This window comes from Geotrypetes seraphini, chromosome 4 (assembly GCF_902459505.1).
Source record: "Geotrypetes seraphini chromosome 4, aGeoSer1.1, whole genome shotgun sequence".
NCBI lineage: Eukaryota > Metazoa > Chordata > Amphibia > Gymnophiona > Dermophiidae > Geotrypetes > Geotrypetes seraphini.
In genome coordinates, this window is record NC_047087.1 from 122781659 (window position 1) to 122797541 (window position 15883).

Consider the following 15883-nt stretch of genomic DNA (forward strand, 5'->3'; position numbering starts at 1 on the left):
CCTGGATGTCTGTTTCCATTTCCGCAGTTTTCTCGTCCAAACTGTAAAAAAAAAAAGCAGCTCTGGATTTGGCATTACTTCGTTATTGTCAGCAAAGTAAACACAGAACAAAAAGGGAAAAGATGTCATTAATGAAGGGGAAAAGACCTCACATATTTTTGTTCTGTGCTTACTTTGCTGTCTCTTTTGAACACAGTATTGCCTTCACTTTGTTTAGTGATAGCATAATTGCTTCGCTATTGGCATTTAAGATGAGTAAAACTACTATAATATTGAAAAATATTTAAAGCACTTTATAGACGTATTGAGAGCTTTTGGTGGAGCCAATGACTTGCTGCTGTTGAGAGATACCTATCGAGTAATTTTGCCCGACAAAATAAGCCGTTGAGGCTCGATGGTGTTTAAAAGAAAAACAGGTTGATATGAAATGATGGACTGGTATTTCTGATATATTGTTATTTTTGCCAGTCCTATTAATTCCTTTTAATACCCCTGTGAAAAGGTGAGGGGGGGGTGATAAAATCGCAGCGCTTTTTGACTTTCCCGCACTCGCACATAAACCTAGCCTAACTGGGTGAGAAAGAGATGAAAATGGCAACGCGGGAGGAACCCACCTCCTCATCGTAACATTCTGGGATTGAAAAAAAAAGCAGCGCTAACCCTTGACGGGAGCGCCGCTAAGATGCCTACGTGGATTTCAGCCGTGGTGTCGCGTGACGGTAACGCTCGGCTGTTGCGCAGGCGCCGCTGCTTTTTTTTTTTTTTTTTTTTTAGTTCCTCCTCGGCGCCGTGATGATCTCTCTTGGAGCGAAGGCTTGCGGCTCTATGAGACGAATCGCCTACTCTCCGCGTTCCCTTTCCTCCTTCCTTCCTCGTCTATGGACCGTGACGGGGCTCGTAAGGCGCGCAGCGGCAGCTCCGGCCTGCTGCTCCTCATAGAGTGGCCTCGGCTGTTGATGGTCCAATAGTGGCCCGTCCTACGGGGCATGATGAACGTGAATGAGGCCTTTAAGTTGGTGGGGCAACTTGGTATCTACCAGGCGTACCTGTGCTTCGTGCTGGCCTTCCTGCTGCCGGTGAGCCTCTCGCTGGACATGCCTGTTTTGCAGTTAATAAAAGGAGTGATGCTTTTAGGAAAGTGTCTTACCAGGTTGTAAGTAGGGGCTGCGCAATATATGTACAATGTAAAGTGCTGTTATGAAGGATAATTAGGTTTGTCAGAAGGTTCTAACCCCCCTCCAAAAAAAAAAAAACACACCAAGAAAACAAAGCTTTAAATGGAGGGGGGGGAGTACTTTAAAGTGAATCGTTTTCATATAATAATAACAACAGTTTATTTATATACCGCAAAACCGTGAAGTTCTATGCGGTTTACATAGTTTAAAATACATTTACAATACAATAAAAGCAGAAAAGATTAAAGAGTAAAGAACCAATGGCTAAACCCTAAAAAAATGAATAATTATATAATATAAAATTTTAACAAATAAACTACCTAAGTACTAGACTGTATCAGGCAACTTTCTGGTTATTTTAAAGCAATACCTATTCAAACTGGCTTTAAGTTGTCAACTTCTTTGCATTGAGCACTACAGTTAGTAATGGTAGTACTTCTCTGCCCTGGTTTCTTTTAGCTTTATAGTGCCATGGAAGCAATCCTTATTGCGCTGGTGGGAGCGGTGCCACCTTACTACTGGGACCATGAAGGATTGGTGTTTAATCAAAGCCAGTTAGCAAGCAATGACCCTGCTTTCCTTGACTGGGTTCGGAGAGCCAATGTGAGTGAGATACACAAGCATGTGCACTTCAATGGCACCTTCACATCCATTGCTACGGAGGTAATAAAATCAAAGTGGATATTTAATGCAAAAATGACTGAGCTATCAACAAGGTTTTGATTTTCACCAGACTCGAATTGAAAAAAAAAATCCTTCTGGTGTGTTTCTCTTCTGTAGTGTATAATAAGGGACAAATGGTATCGAGCACTGCTTGATTTGATGAATAGATGATACTGGATACATATGACTTGTGGTTTAAAACTCTTACATCTGTATTGTTACTGATAACTATAGATGTTATTCTCTAATATAGAAGGGAAAGGCTTCTGGTCAATAAGGTATGAGAGAAGGCACAGAGGCTGTTTTGAAAAAATTGAAGATTGCAGGGTGGGTTTGATTTAAATTGATTTAAATCAATGATATAAATCACTAGTCAGACCCCACCCCTTTTTAGAAAACCATGGTGCGGTTTATAATACCTGGTGCTAAAAAATGCGCTATGGTTTTATAAAAGGGGAGGAAAGACTTGATTTATATTATGCCCGTGACATGAATATTAATAGAATTCATTTACCAAAAAATTTTAACATTGCATGAATATACACTTCTCCCTCTGTATTTGTGGGTTTATTACTTGCGACTTTGATTATTCGCGTTTTTTTGCCTCCCAAACAAAATTAAATTTTAAAGTTGCCTCTGATCCATCCTTGCCTCCCTCCTGCGTCCCAGACCTCTCCAGACCTTATCTGGTGGTCTAGTGGTGACGCAGGGCAGGAACGATCTTCCTACGCTCCTGCCCCTTGCAGAGCTGTCAACAAAAGTGGCTGCCGTGAGTTCCCATGGTCTCACAAGACTACAACGGGAACTCACAGGAGCCACTTTTGTTGGCTCTGCATGAGGCAGGAGCGTAGGAAGATCGCTCCTGCCCTACTTCACCGCTAGACCACCAGGTAAGGTCTGGGGGACGCAGAAGGGATGCAGGAGTGGGTCAGAGTCTACCCTAAAAGTTATTCCCGATTTTCCATATTCATAGGCCGGCGCTGCCCCTAACCCCCGTGAATACAGAGGAAGAAGTTACAGCCTTATGCTACATAATTAAAAGTGGATCTTTATTTCATGATGAATAAATATTGGGCTATAATGTACATTATAGATTTTTTTCCCTCAGAAAACACTATTTAAAAAAAAAATCTAATTTAAATAAAATCTAATGTTTTTAAATTTAAAAATCATTGATTTTTATCCACCTTGGTAGACTGCTGAAATTTTTTTAAATTTCTACCTTTGCTATAATTCAGAATAATGCGGTAAGATTTTTCAGGTCTTCCAGATGTTTATATTTTTGATAATTTGGTTTTCTAGTGCAATAGGTGTGTCATTCTGGACAGTAGGGTATTCTCCCCATGCAGAAGGAATCCACTCTAGGTTTTCAACTCCACCTCCTTCTCCAGAGGGCTCTGCTGTCCCCTCCTCATGTGCTGATCACTATAACCAGCGACTTATCTCAAGTAAATTTAGCAAGCCTAAGTGAACATCCATGAACCTCATTTGCAGAGGGCTCTGCAAATGACTTTATTATCTGCTCTGTTTATTTATTTATTTATTTTTTTGTAGCTTTTGGTACACAAGAGCTCCCCAGTGTAGGGGAAAGCTCTGCCTGCATGGAGAAGAAGCAGATTTGGCTGTGCATCTGGCAGGTTAGTCCCTTGGGGACCTGTTTGGCCAGCTTGCAGAACACTTTGTGGAGCTTGGGGTCCGTATCCCTCGTTGCTTAGCTCGCCTACAGATTGGCAGGGGTTTGAGCACAGGCTGTTAGGCATCCGCAGAAGCCTCAGTAGGGCTCTTCAAGGTGCTGGCTGTGATTTCACATACCCCTTTGCACACATGGTCCGCAGAGGTTGAGGATCAGTTTGAGTGGTCCGATTGGCAGCCTGAAAATCTTAACGTTTGGAAGACTGGCTGATTGAGGCAAGGCATCCTTTCTCAGATTCAGCTGTGAGTTAGAGCTGAGGCAGGCTGCAGCACTTTCAGAGCACATGGCTGTTATAGCCTATGGATAAAATCAGAGGAGGAGTCTGAAAAAACTATTTTTTAGAGGTTTCTGCCATCTCCTATAGGGCTCCCCACCTGTAAAATCCTGTTTTCAGAGTATTTACTTTTAGTTAAAGCATTTTGAGCCATTTCTTGGTGTTAAGATGTAGAGTTCCACAATCCTAATTTTTATCTGCAATCAAAATTCACACCTTTTTCTTAAAAATTGTCACAAAATAATACTCCCCTTTGGTGTCTTCAGCATATGAGCAATGCATTCAGTTCCCAGCATGGTTCATTGTTTCATCAAATGGTTTCCTTGGGAGCAACACACATTCATTCTTCCATAATGCATACCCATTGTTTAACTACATCAGCATGTCATAAGCTGTACCAGTGGTACCTTGGATTACGAGCATAATCCGTTCCAGGAGCATGCTCGTAATCCAAAATGCTCGTATATCAAAGCAAGTTTCCTCATAGGAAGTAAGGGAAACTTGCTTTGATATGTTCCCACCCCAAACCTTCCCCCTCCCCGAGGCCAGCAACGCGGCCCCCCCCCCGTGAACGCCCCCCCCCCCGCGATCCGGCACCCCCCCGCCGCCATCAGGCACCCCCCGCCGCCACCGGCACCCCCCCCCCGCCGCCACCTGAGATCCCCCAACCCACCCAAACCCTCTTCTTACTTCCAGTGTAGCCTACGCATTGGCATCGCCGGCATCAGCATGTCCTGTGCCCGAAAATCTGCTTCCTGCGCGCATGCTCAAGGCCCGGCACAGGAAGCAGATTTTCGGGCACAGAACATGCTGGTGCCGATGCGGAGGCTACACTGGAAGTAAGAAGAGGGTTCGGGTGGGTTGGGGGATCTCAGATGGCGGCGGGGGGGGTGCCCGATGGCGGCGGGGGGGTGCCGGATCGCGGGTGGGAGGGTGCGGGTTCTTGGGGGGCGCTTGTACAGCGAGGCAAGCTCAGTTTACGAGCACCAAATTTGCGTATGTTTTGCTCGTCTTGCAAAACACTCACAAACCGGTACACTCGTAAACCGAGGTATTACTGTATTTAAATGAAACAGAGTAACAGTCCAATCATTAACAGTAACTGTATAACTCCTATGAGTAGCTCATGAGATGCCATTTCCAGAACTAATGGGGACATATCTAAGCAACTTTCATAGTGCTAGACATATAAAATAGCACTTGTGATCAACAGCACATTTTTTCTTTTATAATATAATTCTTATTAATATTCATAATGTAAATCACCCAGAAGTTCAATGATTTGAATAATGTGGTGTGGTATGTTACCACTCTTTATCTGTGGCTATGTTCTAAGAACCCTTAAATTGTAATAAAATCAGCTTGTTGTAGGCCAGAAATTCTCAGTCCAGTCTTTGGGTTTTCAGGATGTGCTGCCTCCATTGTATACAAATCTGTCTCAAGCATACTTGTGAATATCCTGAAAGCCTGTGACCTAGGTATGTCCTGAAACTGGGTTGCGAACAACTTTTCCAGAGACAAGCAGGGGAGATGCAGTTACACTTACTTGTTGGTGAAGTCCTCAGACAGATCCTGTGTGTCGGTGTGCTACCCTAGCAATAGTAAACTTTTGGCTTATTGGGCATTTGCAGGGATTCCCACCTTCAGTGGTTCCTCCCCTGTCCAGCTCATTTTTTTTCTTGTACTGCCACATGGGCACTCCCCTCTCGGATTTTGTCTGCTGGCCAAGTGCAGATGCTGTCCTTCAGCATAGTCTAACTGACTAAGGGTCACAGATCCTCTTATCCCTCTCAAATCTGCAGGTTTTCAGATTGCTATCCCTCACCTCATTCTCAGAACAATGCTTTGAGTTCACACCATACAGTATGATCATCATTGGGAACTATTTCTGCTGTGACCAGTATCCCTGACTCTGAAATATCAAATGTCCCCTATCAAAGGTCTTTCACATTTCAGAGAAATTAGCAAATGTATACTCTTACCTGACATTTTTGGTCCAAAAATGCAAAGTCATGCACCTGGGAAGCCGAAATCCACGCAAACTTTACACCCTAAATGGCGAGATCTTGACAAAAACTGAAGCAGAAAGAGACTTAGGAGTGATTGTCAGGGAAGACATGAAGTCTGCAAATCAAGTTGAGCAAGCTTCATCCAAAGCAAGGCAAATCATAGGTTGCATACGCAGGAGTTTCGTCAGCCGTAAACCGGAAGTCATTATGCCACTGTATAGATCCATGGTGAGACCGCACCTGGAGTACTGTGTACAATTTTGGAAGCCACATTACCGCAAGGATGTACTGAGACTGGAATCGGTCCAGAGAATGGCCACCAGGATGGTCTCGGGACTCAAGGAGCTCCCGTACGAGGAGCGGTTAGGGAAGTTGCAGCTCTACTCACTCGAGGAACGTAGAGAGAGGGGAGATATGATCGAGACATTCAAGTACCTCACGGGTCGCATCGAAGTAGAAGAGGATATCTTCTTTTTCAAGGGTCCCGCGGCAACAAGGGGACATCAGTGGAAAATCAGGGGCGGGAAACTGCACGGTGACACTAGGAAGTTCTTCTTCACAGAAAGGGTGGTTGATCGCTGGAATAGTCTTCCACTTCAGGTTATTGAGGCCAGAAGCGTGCAAGATTTTAAGGCCAAATGGGACAAACATGTGGGATCTATCCGCAAAGATAGATAGGGAGGGTCATTGGAGTGGGCAGACTTGATGGGCCGTGGCCCTTATCTGCCGTCTATTTCTATGTTTCTATGTTTCTAAGGCATTGTCCCAAAGTTCCTGTAAAATTTTCTATGTTTTTCAGTGCACACAAGTCCACTAAATTTTCCAAGATCTACAGTTGTTTGTTTGGTTTTTTTTTAAATAGATCGCTACATTTTCTATACTGTTTTATCTCTAGACATATGGAACCAAGATTCTAGGTCCTAGCAACTAGAGAGTTGTATGGGGATGGAACTCTCACCCTTCCCTACCTGTCTCCACTGGAATCTTTCTTCTACCACTAAAGAAAAAAAATAATAAAAATTGATGGGGAATTTAAAGCTCAACCCATTTTAGATTACTTTTTTAGCACTGACATTTGGGACAAGATACCACAGAGCAAACACCATTAGTATATTGTGCTTGCAGAACGGAAAACTCTTAATTTCTAAGCAGCAGTGGAGCTGGTGCTCCAGTGTCCTTTTTCAGTTTATTCCAAGACTGATTTAGGGTGCTATAAGTCCTATAAGAATTCTAATATGACTGAAAAGAAGTTGCTACTCAGACAATGCTAATGTTATAGAACTTTTCACCAATAGATCTTTTCAGTACAACATTGTTTTTTGGAGGAAAAAAGGGATTAGAAGGCACAAGCATGATATTAGAGGCTGCAGTAAAAGGATTGATCCAGAAATTTAGTCTTTGGCCATGACTCAGGCAGAGCTCTGTTTATTTTTGCTTTCGTCTATTATATATAATATGGACTAAGAGTTTTTTGAAGTAAGGGAAAGTGGGACTCAGTAGTCCTCTGGTTCCTTTCAACCTAACCTATGAGTAAAATAAATGAAAAATATGACAGAGCTGTGACAACTGTGTTTTTTTATTATTTTAAACACATAAATTTTTCTAGTGCAATTGGTGTGTCATTCTAGACAGTAGGGTATTCTGCCCATGCTCACGAGCTGTTCAGAAGGAATCTATTCCAGGTTTTCAACTCCTTCTTCTCCAAAGGGCTCTGCTGCACACAAGCTGGAAGGTGTTTTCTGATCAACTCTATATATTTCTTTATTATTTTTGGCATTTTTTATGGGTTTTATGGCTGTCAGGTGCTCCAGAGCTCCCCGGTGTGGGGGTAAGCTCTGCCTGCATGGAGAAGAAGCAGATTTGGGTCTGCTGCTGGCAGGTTAATCCCTCTTGGACTTGTTTGGCCAGCCTGCAGAAATCTTTGTGGAGCTCAGGGTCTGTTTCACTAGTAGCTTAACTCGCCTACTAAATTGCAGGGGCTTGAGCGCAGGCTGTTATGCATCTTCAGGCAGTTCAGCGGGACTCTTCAGGGTGCTGTTATCTATTTTTGCCTCCCCACTTCACTTGTGCAGTTCACGATGGTTGAGGATCAGTCCAACTGGCAGCCTAAAGATTTTGGCATTTGTACAGGTTGATTGAAGCAGGGATTCTTCTCCCAGGTCCAGCTACTGCTACCTGAGGCAGGCTGCAACACCTTCAAAGCACATGTCGCACCGAGCAAGGCTATTGCAGCCTATGAGCAAAATGGGGGGGAGGGGATTTGAGAAATCTATTTTTTTAAAGTTTCTGCCACATCCTATAGGGTCTTCAGCCTCTAAAATCCTATTTTATTTTTTTTTTTAGTTAGGTCGTTTTTGAGCCTTTTTTGGTGCTAAAACATTGCTGCTGTGGTCATCTTGGATTTCGCACTATATATATTTTAAAGTTCTCCAGATCCTTCAAATCACCTTTCTTTGCCTCAAAACTGGGAGGGATGGAGTTGTCAGGTTCTTTTATCTCTAATACATTCCCGAAGAGCCTTGCACCATGCATTATATGAAAGGGGGGGGGGGCGGAGCATTGGGCGTAGCCTCCCCTTTTGTCTCTAGAGCTGAGGATCCTTCTGGAGACCTGTTTACCCAAAGAAAATCCCTCCCAGAGCCCCAAAACAGCTATGTACCTAAGTGGAAAAGAGTGGAAGCCACAGAACCCAAGAGATGTAAGGTGGAGCTACTTAAAAGGGCTGCCTGGTAAAGCCTTTTCTCCTGAATTTGTTAATTTGATGTGGAGAGCTTATTTGGATAGCCGAGATCCTTATTTGAGGTCTGACAGTGAGCCAAGGGTTGCGCAAGGAGGTCTGGGCTCCCAGGGCACCTCCAGGGTCATTGGCAGAGGCTGACCAGGATCTGCTAGATCTTTCTGATAGGGATTCGGAAGGTAAGGGGTCAGTCTGTAAGCCCTTTCTGTCACAGAGCAAATCTTCCTTGCTGGGCGATATAGGGTTGCAAACAAGAGCAAGTATGCAGTAAGCCATGGTCGCCCTTGACCAAGGGGTGAATCCCATAGTACTCTGGCTGTTAAGCCTTTGGTGCTATTAAAGCTCATTACTGACTCCCTGCAAGAGTTGCAATTAGACTCCCAGCAGGTTCCTTCCACTCAGTGCTCGATCCTGAGCTGAGTGAGAGTGCAGCCCATTTCTTTTCCCTGCATCCTGATATGAATGTTTTAGTCATTACCATTTATTTACACTTTGGATTGGGCAGGCCTGCATCCGACAATTCCCATGACTGTATATTTCCCTGATGGACCATTTCTTCGTTTTCCTGATCTTTTCATTTATAAATACTCTTTCCATTCACAGTTTTGCTTACATATATAAACATTTTTTGCTCTTACACATCCCCATAGGACCCCAGGGGAAGGTCTTTCCGACCGCAACACGGACTGTGTCTGGTTCCCACCACAATCTTTCTGTGTATTATTTGAGATGACATACTACTGCACCTAATGTACAAATCAATTTTATGAAGAACTTTGACTCAGGATCATCATCCACAGTTTATGTGTTTGCACTCTTTTTTGCCTCATTGTGGAAGTTTGCTTGGTGACTTTTTTTGTTTTAGTCATGGAGCATTGGGAGGTTCCTGAGGGCTCTTTAAAGGTAGCAAAGACGATGACTAATTTGTATCCTATTTCTGCGTTGCACTGTCTCCAAATACTAGGCTCCATGGCAGCAACTATAGATGTGGTCCCTTGGGCGAAGGCTCGCATGCATCCTCTCCATAGCACACTACTGTCTCTGTTGTCCCCACAAACAGACTCTTTTCAAATGACTCTACCTTGGACTCCGGAATCCCGTCACAGTATGAATTGGTGGCTCCATCCATAGTTGTTATTGTAGGGTATGCCCCTCAGAATAACTTTGTGGGTGATTCTCACAATAGATGCCACCCTATTCGGCTGGGGAGGGATTGCAATGGATGTCCAATCCAGGGGCAATGGTCAGCTTCCCAGAGAAAATGGTCCATCTTCAGACTGAAGCTTTGGGCCATTCGTTGGCTTTACAAAAGCTGGAGAAGAGCCTCTTATGGGAGATCTGCATCTCCAGATGCCTGTTACTTAGCACTGTTGCTCTCGTCCAACATTAAGTTACATAAAGCAGCCATTTTCACCAATTAAAGGGTTAAATGCATTTAGTGAAGTCTGTAATCTGAGTTGGGAGAAGATTCCACAATTCAGTGCCTTGTACAGAAAAGATCAAGCTGCGAAAAGTATCTGAGATAAATTGCCGAAAGGTAGGAACAACCAAGGAATTTAGATTGGTGGATCTGAGAAATTGAAATAGACTGTAAGGTGTTCAATGTCTGTATGCCTTTCCACCATTTCTACTCATCGCCAGTGTCCTTCACAGAGTCATCAAGTACTCCGCACATCTCATCTTGATTGCTCCTCGATGACCCAGACAAATCTAGAACTCTTTTTCTTTGAAACTCCTTTTTTAACATCAAAAGAACAGCATCGCTTCGTCATACTCAATTTTTTATCATCTACACACACTGGCCATTCCGGGTCAACTTACCTCTAAAGGAACCAGATCCACATGGATTTCCTGTTGCATTGCACTCTGCCACACTGCGGCACAATAATCACTTCCTGCAAGACTCGGCACACATATATCATAAGCACATAAGCAATGCCTCCACTGGGTCAAACCCGAGGTCCATCGTGCCCAGCAGTCCTCTCACGCGGCGGCCCAACAGGTCCAGGACCTGTGCAGTAGCCCTCTATCTATACCCCTCTATCCCTTTATCCAGCAGGAAATTGTTCAATCCTTTCTTGAACTCCAGTACCGTACTCTGTCCTATTACGTCCTCTGGAAGCGCATTCCAGGTGTCCACCACACGCTGGGTAAAGAAAAACTTCCTAGCATTCGTTTTGAATCTGTCTCCTTCCAACTTTTCTGAATGCCCTCTTGTTCTTTTATGTTTTGAAAGTTTGAAAAATCTGTTCCTCTCTACTCTCTCTTTGCCCTTCATGATCTTGTAGGTTTCTATCATGTCTCCTCTGAGTCTCCGCTTTTCCAGGGAGAAGAGCCCCAATCTCTCCAATCTTTCAGTGTATGAAAGGTTTTCCATGCCCTTAATCATTCGTGTCGCTCTCCTCTGGACCCTCTCAAGTATTGCCATATCCTTCTTAAGGTACGGTGACCAATACTGAACACAGTACTCCAGATGCGGGCGCACCATTGCCCGATACAACGGCAGGATGACTTCTCTCGTTCTGGTCGTAATACCCTTCTTAATAATACCCAACATTCTGTTTGCCTTCTTCGCGGCTGCTGCACATTGTGCTGTTGACTTCATTGTTGTGTCCACCAGTACACCCAAATCTCTTTCAAGGTTACTTCCCTCTAATACTAATCCCCCCATTTGGTAGCTGAACATCGGGTTCTTTCTCCCTATATGCATGACCTTGCATTTCCCTATCGAGCAACAACTTTTTCAGTAACATACTTCTGATCAATACCAGTACTGGATATCTGCAAAACTGCCACTTGGTCCTCAATACATATTTTTACTAAGCATTACTGTTGGAACCAGAGCAATGCACAAGACTTGCACTTTTGGACAGTCAGTCCTAAGCAATTCATTTGCTTCTTAATTTATCACCACCACCCTGGTACACATTGTAGCTAGGGACTCGACAACAAGTATGCCTGCATCTTCCCTGCTTGTCTCCGGAGAAAATGAAGTTGCTTACCTGTAACAGGTCCTCTGTAGATAGCAGGAGAATGCAACCACACTTACCCTCCTGCCACCCCCTCTAGAATAAATCTTTTTCAATTAGAGACAAAACTGAGCTGGAGAGAGCAGGAACCACTGAAGGCAGGAATCTCTCTACACATTCTCAGTAAGCCAAAAGTTTACTATTGTTAGGGGAGAGCACTGACACACAGGATCACTCTGAGGACTTCACCAACAAGTGTGGCTGCATTCCCCTGCTGTCTACGGAGAACCTCCATTACAGGTAAGCAACTGCTTTCTAAGCTGATATCAAAAAGAAACAGATAAGTTCTGCAGTGTGTATTTGATGTGTGCATCAGTTACTATGTACATTGTTCAGTTCAGCCATGGACCCTTCCTTGGTATCCACTCAGAAAAATGTTTTGCTTTTTTCTCCCTCAGTGGTATTTAATTGGTGACACAGAGTATGAAATCAATGCTGCCAGCTCATTCTACTTCACTGGTGTGCTGGTAGGCGTGATCTTATTTGGCCAGCTGTCTGATCGTTATGGAAGGAAGATAGTCTATCTCTCAGGTAAAAAAATAGAGACTTGCAAACTAGTGGACTGAAGAAAGGAGAAAGGGAATGACTGTTTCGTTGTTCAAGAAAATGTCTTGCACTTAGAACTCAAGCTGCTTGAGTGTGAGCTGCAAGGGTGAAAGTTCCTGCTATGTTATGTGTAACAGAAGCAAGTAGTGAACTAATGTGCAAGGGCTGTTCAATAATTTATCCACCCAAATATGAAAGAAAGTAGCAAGCGTGTTGAAACAAGTCTGTGCATGTTGTGACATGTCTCAGGGTTACTCATGCACAGTTGCAACTGAGTGCGAGTCTAACATTCCAAGAGACAGTATGTCAGGACAGTCCTTAGAAACATAGAACATGACGGCAGAAAAGGGCCAAGGCCCCTCTAGTCTGCCCACACTAATGGCCCACCCCCTAACTACCTCCATGAAGAGATCCCACATGCCAATCCCATCTTTTCTTAAAATCTGGCACGCTGCTTGCCTCAATTACCTGTTGTGGAAGATTATTCCAGCGATCCCTTTCGGTGAAGAAATATTTTCTGGTGTCGCCATGAAATTTCCCACCCCTGATTTTCAACAGATGCCCTCCTATTGCCGTGAGTCCTTTAAGGAAAAAGAGATCCTCTTCCATCTCAATACGGTCTGTGACATATTTGAACGTCTCGATCATGTCTCCCCTCTCTCTGCATTCCTCGAGTGAGTACAGCTGCAGCTTACCCAGTCGTTCCTCATACAGGAGATCCTTGAGTCCTGAGACCATCCTGGTGGCCATTCGCTGAACTGACTCAACTCTTCGGACATCTTTTTGATAATGCGCCTCCAGAATTGTACACAGTATTCCAGATGGGGTCTCACCATGGATCTGTACAACGGCATTATGACCTCGGGCTTACAGCTGACGAAACTTCTACGGATACAGCCCATGATTTGTCTAGTCCTGGATGAAACTTTCTCCACTTGATTGGCAGTCTTCATGTCTTCGCTAATGATCACCCCCAAGTCACGTTCTGCTACAGTGCTTGCTAGGATCTCACCATTTAAGGTGTAATTCCTGCATGGATTTTTGCCGCCAAGGTGCATGACCTTGCATTTTTTGGCATTGAAACTTAGTTGCCAAGTCTTTGACCAATACTCCAGCAGGAGTAGGTCCTGCGTCATACTGTCAGGCATTGAGCTTTTGTCGGGCACTGAGCTTTCATCTGTTGTGCGGTTGCCTACCATGTTGCATAGTTTGGCATCATCGGCGAATAATGTAATTTTACCTCGAAGCCCCTCAGCCAAGTCTCTTACGAAGACGTTAAATAGGATCGGGCCCAAGACCGAGCCCTGCGGCACTCCACTGATCACCTCCGTCGTATCGGAGAGGGTACCGTTTACCATTACCCTCTGAAGTCTACCTCTAAGCCAGTCCCTAACCCATGCGGTTGTTTCACCCAGTCCCATCGAACCCATCTTGCTCAAAAACCTGCGGTGTAGGACGCTATCAAACGCTTTGCTGAAGTCCAAATACACGACGTCCAGGGACTCCCCTATATCCAGCTTTCTTGTTACCCAGTCAAAGAAGCTGATCAGATTTGATTGGCAGGACCTTCCCTTCGTAAAACCATGTTGATGGGGATCTCGTAGATTCTCCTCGTTCAGGATCGTATCCAATTGGCGTTTGATTAGTGTTTCCATAAGTTTACTCACTATCGATGTGAGACTCACCGGTCTATAATTCTCAGCCTCCGTCCTGCGTCTCTTTTTGTGGAGTGGAATGATGCTAGCCATTTTCCAATCCAACGGGACTCTTCCTGTACTTAGGGAAAGATTGAAGAGCGCGGATAATGGTTCCGCCAGGACGTCACTCAACTCCCTGAGCACCGTGGGGTGTAGTTTGTCCAGTCCCACCTTGAGTCTTGATAGCTCCTCGTAGACACTGTTGGGCGTAAACTCGAAATTTTGAAATGGATCTTCCTTGTGTGAATCAAGTAAAAAACTGCTGGATTTGGAGCATGAACACATAACTGAAGTTTATGGTGAGTCTGCCCCATCATCCTACAAAGTAAAATTTTGGAACAAGTGGTTTAAGTGGGGTGAACGGCCTGTGGAAGCAATTTCCACAGAAATGTGCAAGGAAGTCGAGGATTTAATTTTGTCAGACAGGCAAATTCAGGTTTCCAGAATAGCTGAAGAAAAGGGCATCTTGGCAGGTACAGTTTGGAAAATAATTCATGAAAAGTAGGGCATGTCCAAGTGCAAGATGGGTTCAAAGAATGCTGATGCCGTGTCAGAAGGCCACAAGACTCCAGTGCTGTCAGGAGAACTTAGAGATGCCCAGTGAAGACCAAGTGATATTTTTTCAGTATTTAGTGACTGGAAATGAGACTTGGGTCTGTCACAGAGTTCCTGAGTCCAAAATGGAGTCAATGCAGTTGAAGGACAAATCATCCCCCACCCCAAAAAGTTCGACAGAAAATTCTGCAGGCCAGGTCATGACAACTGTCTTCTAAGATGATAAAGAACTTTTGCTTCTGGAGTTCATGCCACACAAGACAACCATAACTGGGGAGAGTTACGCCACCACAATCATCGCTTTGCGGGAGTCAGTCAAGAAGAAAAGAAGAGGAAAACTCACAGCAGGCATGCTGCTTTTTCACAACAAAACACTGGTGCACATGTCACAACAATCATAGGCTGCTATCCGAGAATGTGGGTTTCAGCAGCTGAACCTGGCTCCCTCAGATTATTTCCTGTTCCGAGTTTAGAAGAAATCTCTCTGTGGACAGTTGTTTTCAAATGATGAAGATGTCAAGGAAGGGGTTAAAGTCATTGCAGGAAAAGTGGATGAAGTGTATGGAGTTATCAGGGGACTATATTGAAAATTTTTTTTTTTTTTTAACTCTTCTTTCTTACTGAGGTAAATAAATTATTGAATGCCCCTCGTACATTCCACTGGACTTCTGATAGAAAATGAGAAGGGAACAAAGTTTATCCCTGTCCTGCGGGCTCTGTCCCCATCCCCATCCCTCGAACACTTTTATGATTTTATATTTAAATCTTTTTAATGAAGTATAAAAAGGGACAATATTCTGTAGAACTGTTTGTAAATCATAAATAGAGCCTTCCATTTTGATTTGAGTTTGGTACAGCCTTCCCAAAGATTTGGTTGCTTGTGTTTTTACATCATCTGGGAAGATAATTGGATTGTCTTTCATACATGGGTGTAGAAGAGAACCGCAAAACACAGGGGAAACAAATCCACAAAGGATAGAACAATGGAAACAAGTGGAATTGTCCAATAAAAAGGTGCACCAAATAAAGATGTCTTTCAACTCATCTGGACAATCAGGTTATTCTTTATTCTTCCAAAAATACTCGACCCGACATGTACATGTTTCGGCCCTTCGGCCTGCGTCAGGAGTCTATAGATAATGTATAAAATTATATATATGCATATAGAGCCATATGTACACTACAAAGAACATAATATATGCTAATAAGAATAACAAATACATACATTTTAAGAATATATTAAAAATATTATAAATATATTAAAAAGACAGAAACAACAACACTTTGCATATAAAAATCTCATAAAGCCATGCAAACAACAATATATTAAATACAAAAGTATAACCAACTAATATCGTATAAAATTGTTCAAATTAATATCAAATAAATCATAATAATAATTAAAATTAAATATAATCTAGATATCACAATAAAATGATTTAAACATCCTATATATTAATGGATCAAAAGTTAATGATAAAGTATAATCCCAAGGAAATTAATAA

The 15883-nt window shown here is 43.4% G+C and overlaps 1 protein-coding gene across 2 annotated transcripts in view; it reads left to right on the plus strand.

The window, feature by feature from the left end:
* The first annotated feature begins 793 nt into the window (after positions 1–793).
* Positions 794–15883, plus strand: part of SLC22A15 (solute carrier family 22 member 15) — a 177642-nt gene continuing 162552 nt past the window's right edge. For both annotated transcript variants that reach the window (XM_033943273.1, XM_033943274.1), the window contains exons 1-3: positions 794–1076; positions 1635–1838; positions 11979–12111. In XM_033943273.1, the coding sequence (XP_033799164.1) occupies positions 987–1076; positions 1635–1838; positions 11979–12111 (427 nt within the window). In that variant the 5' untranslated portion in view covers positions 794–986. The remainder of the gene's footprint in view (positions 1077–1634; positions 1839–11978; positions 12112–15883) is intronic.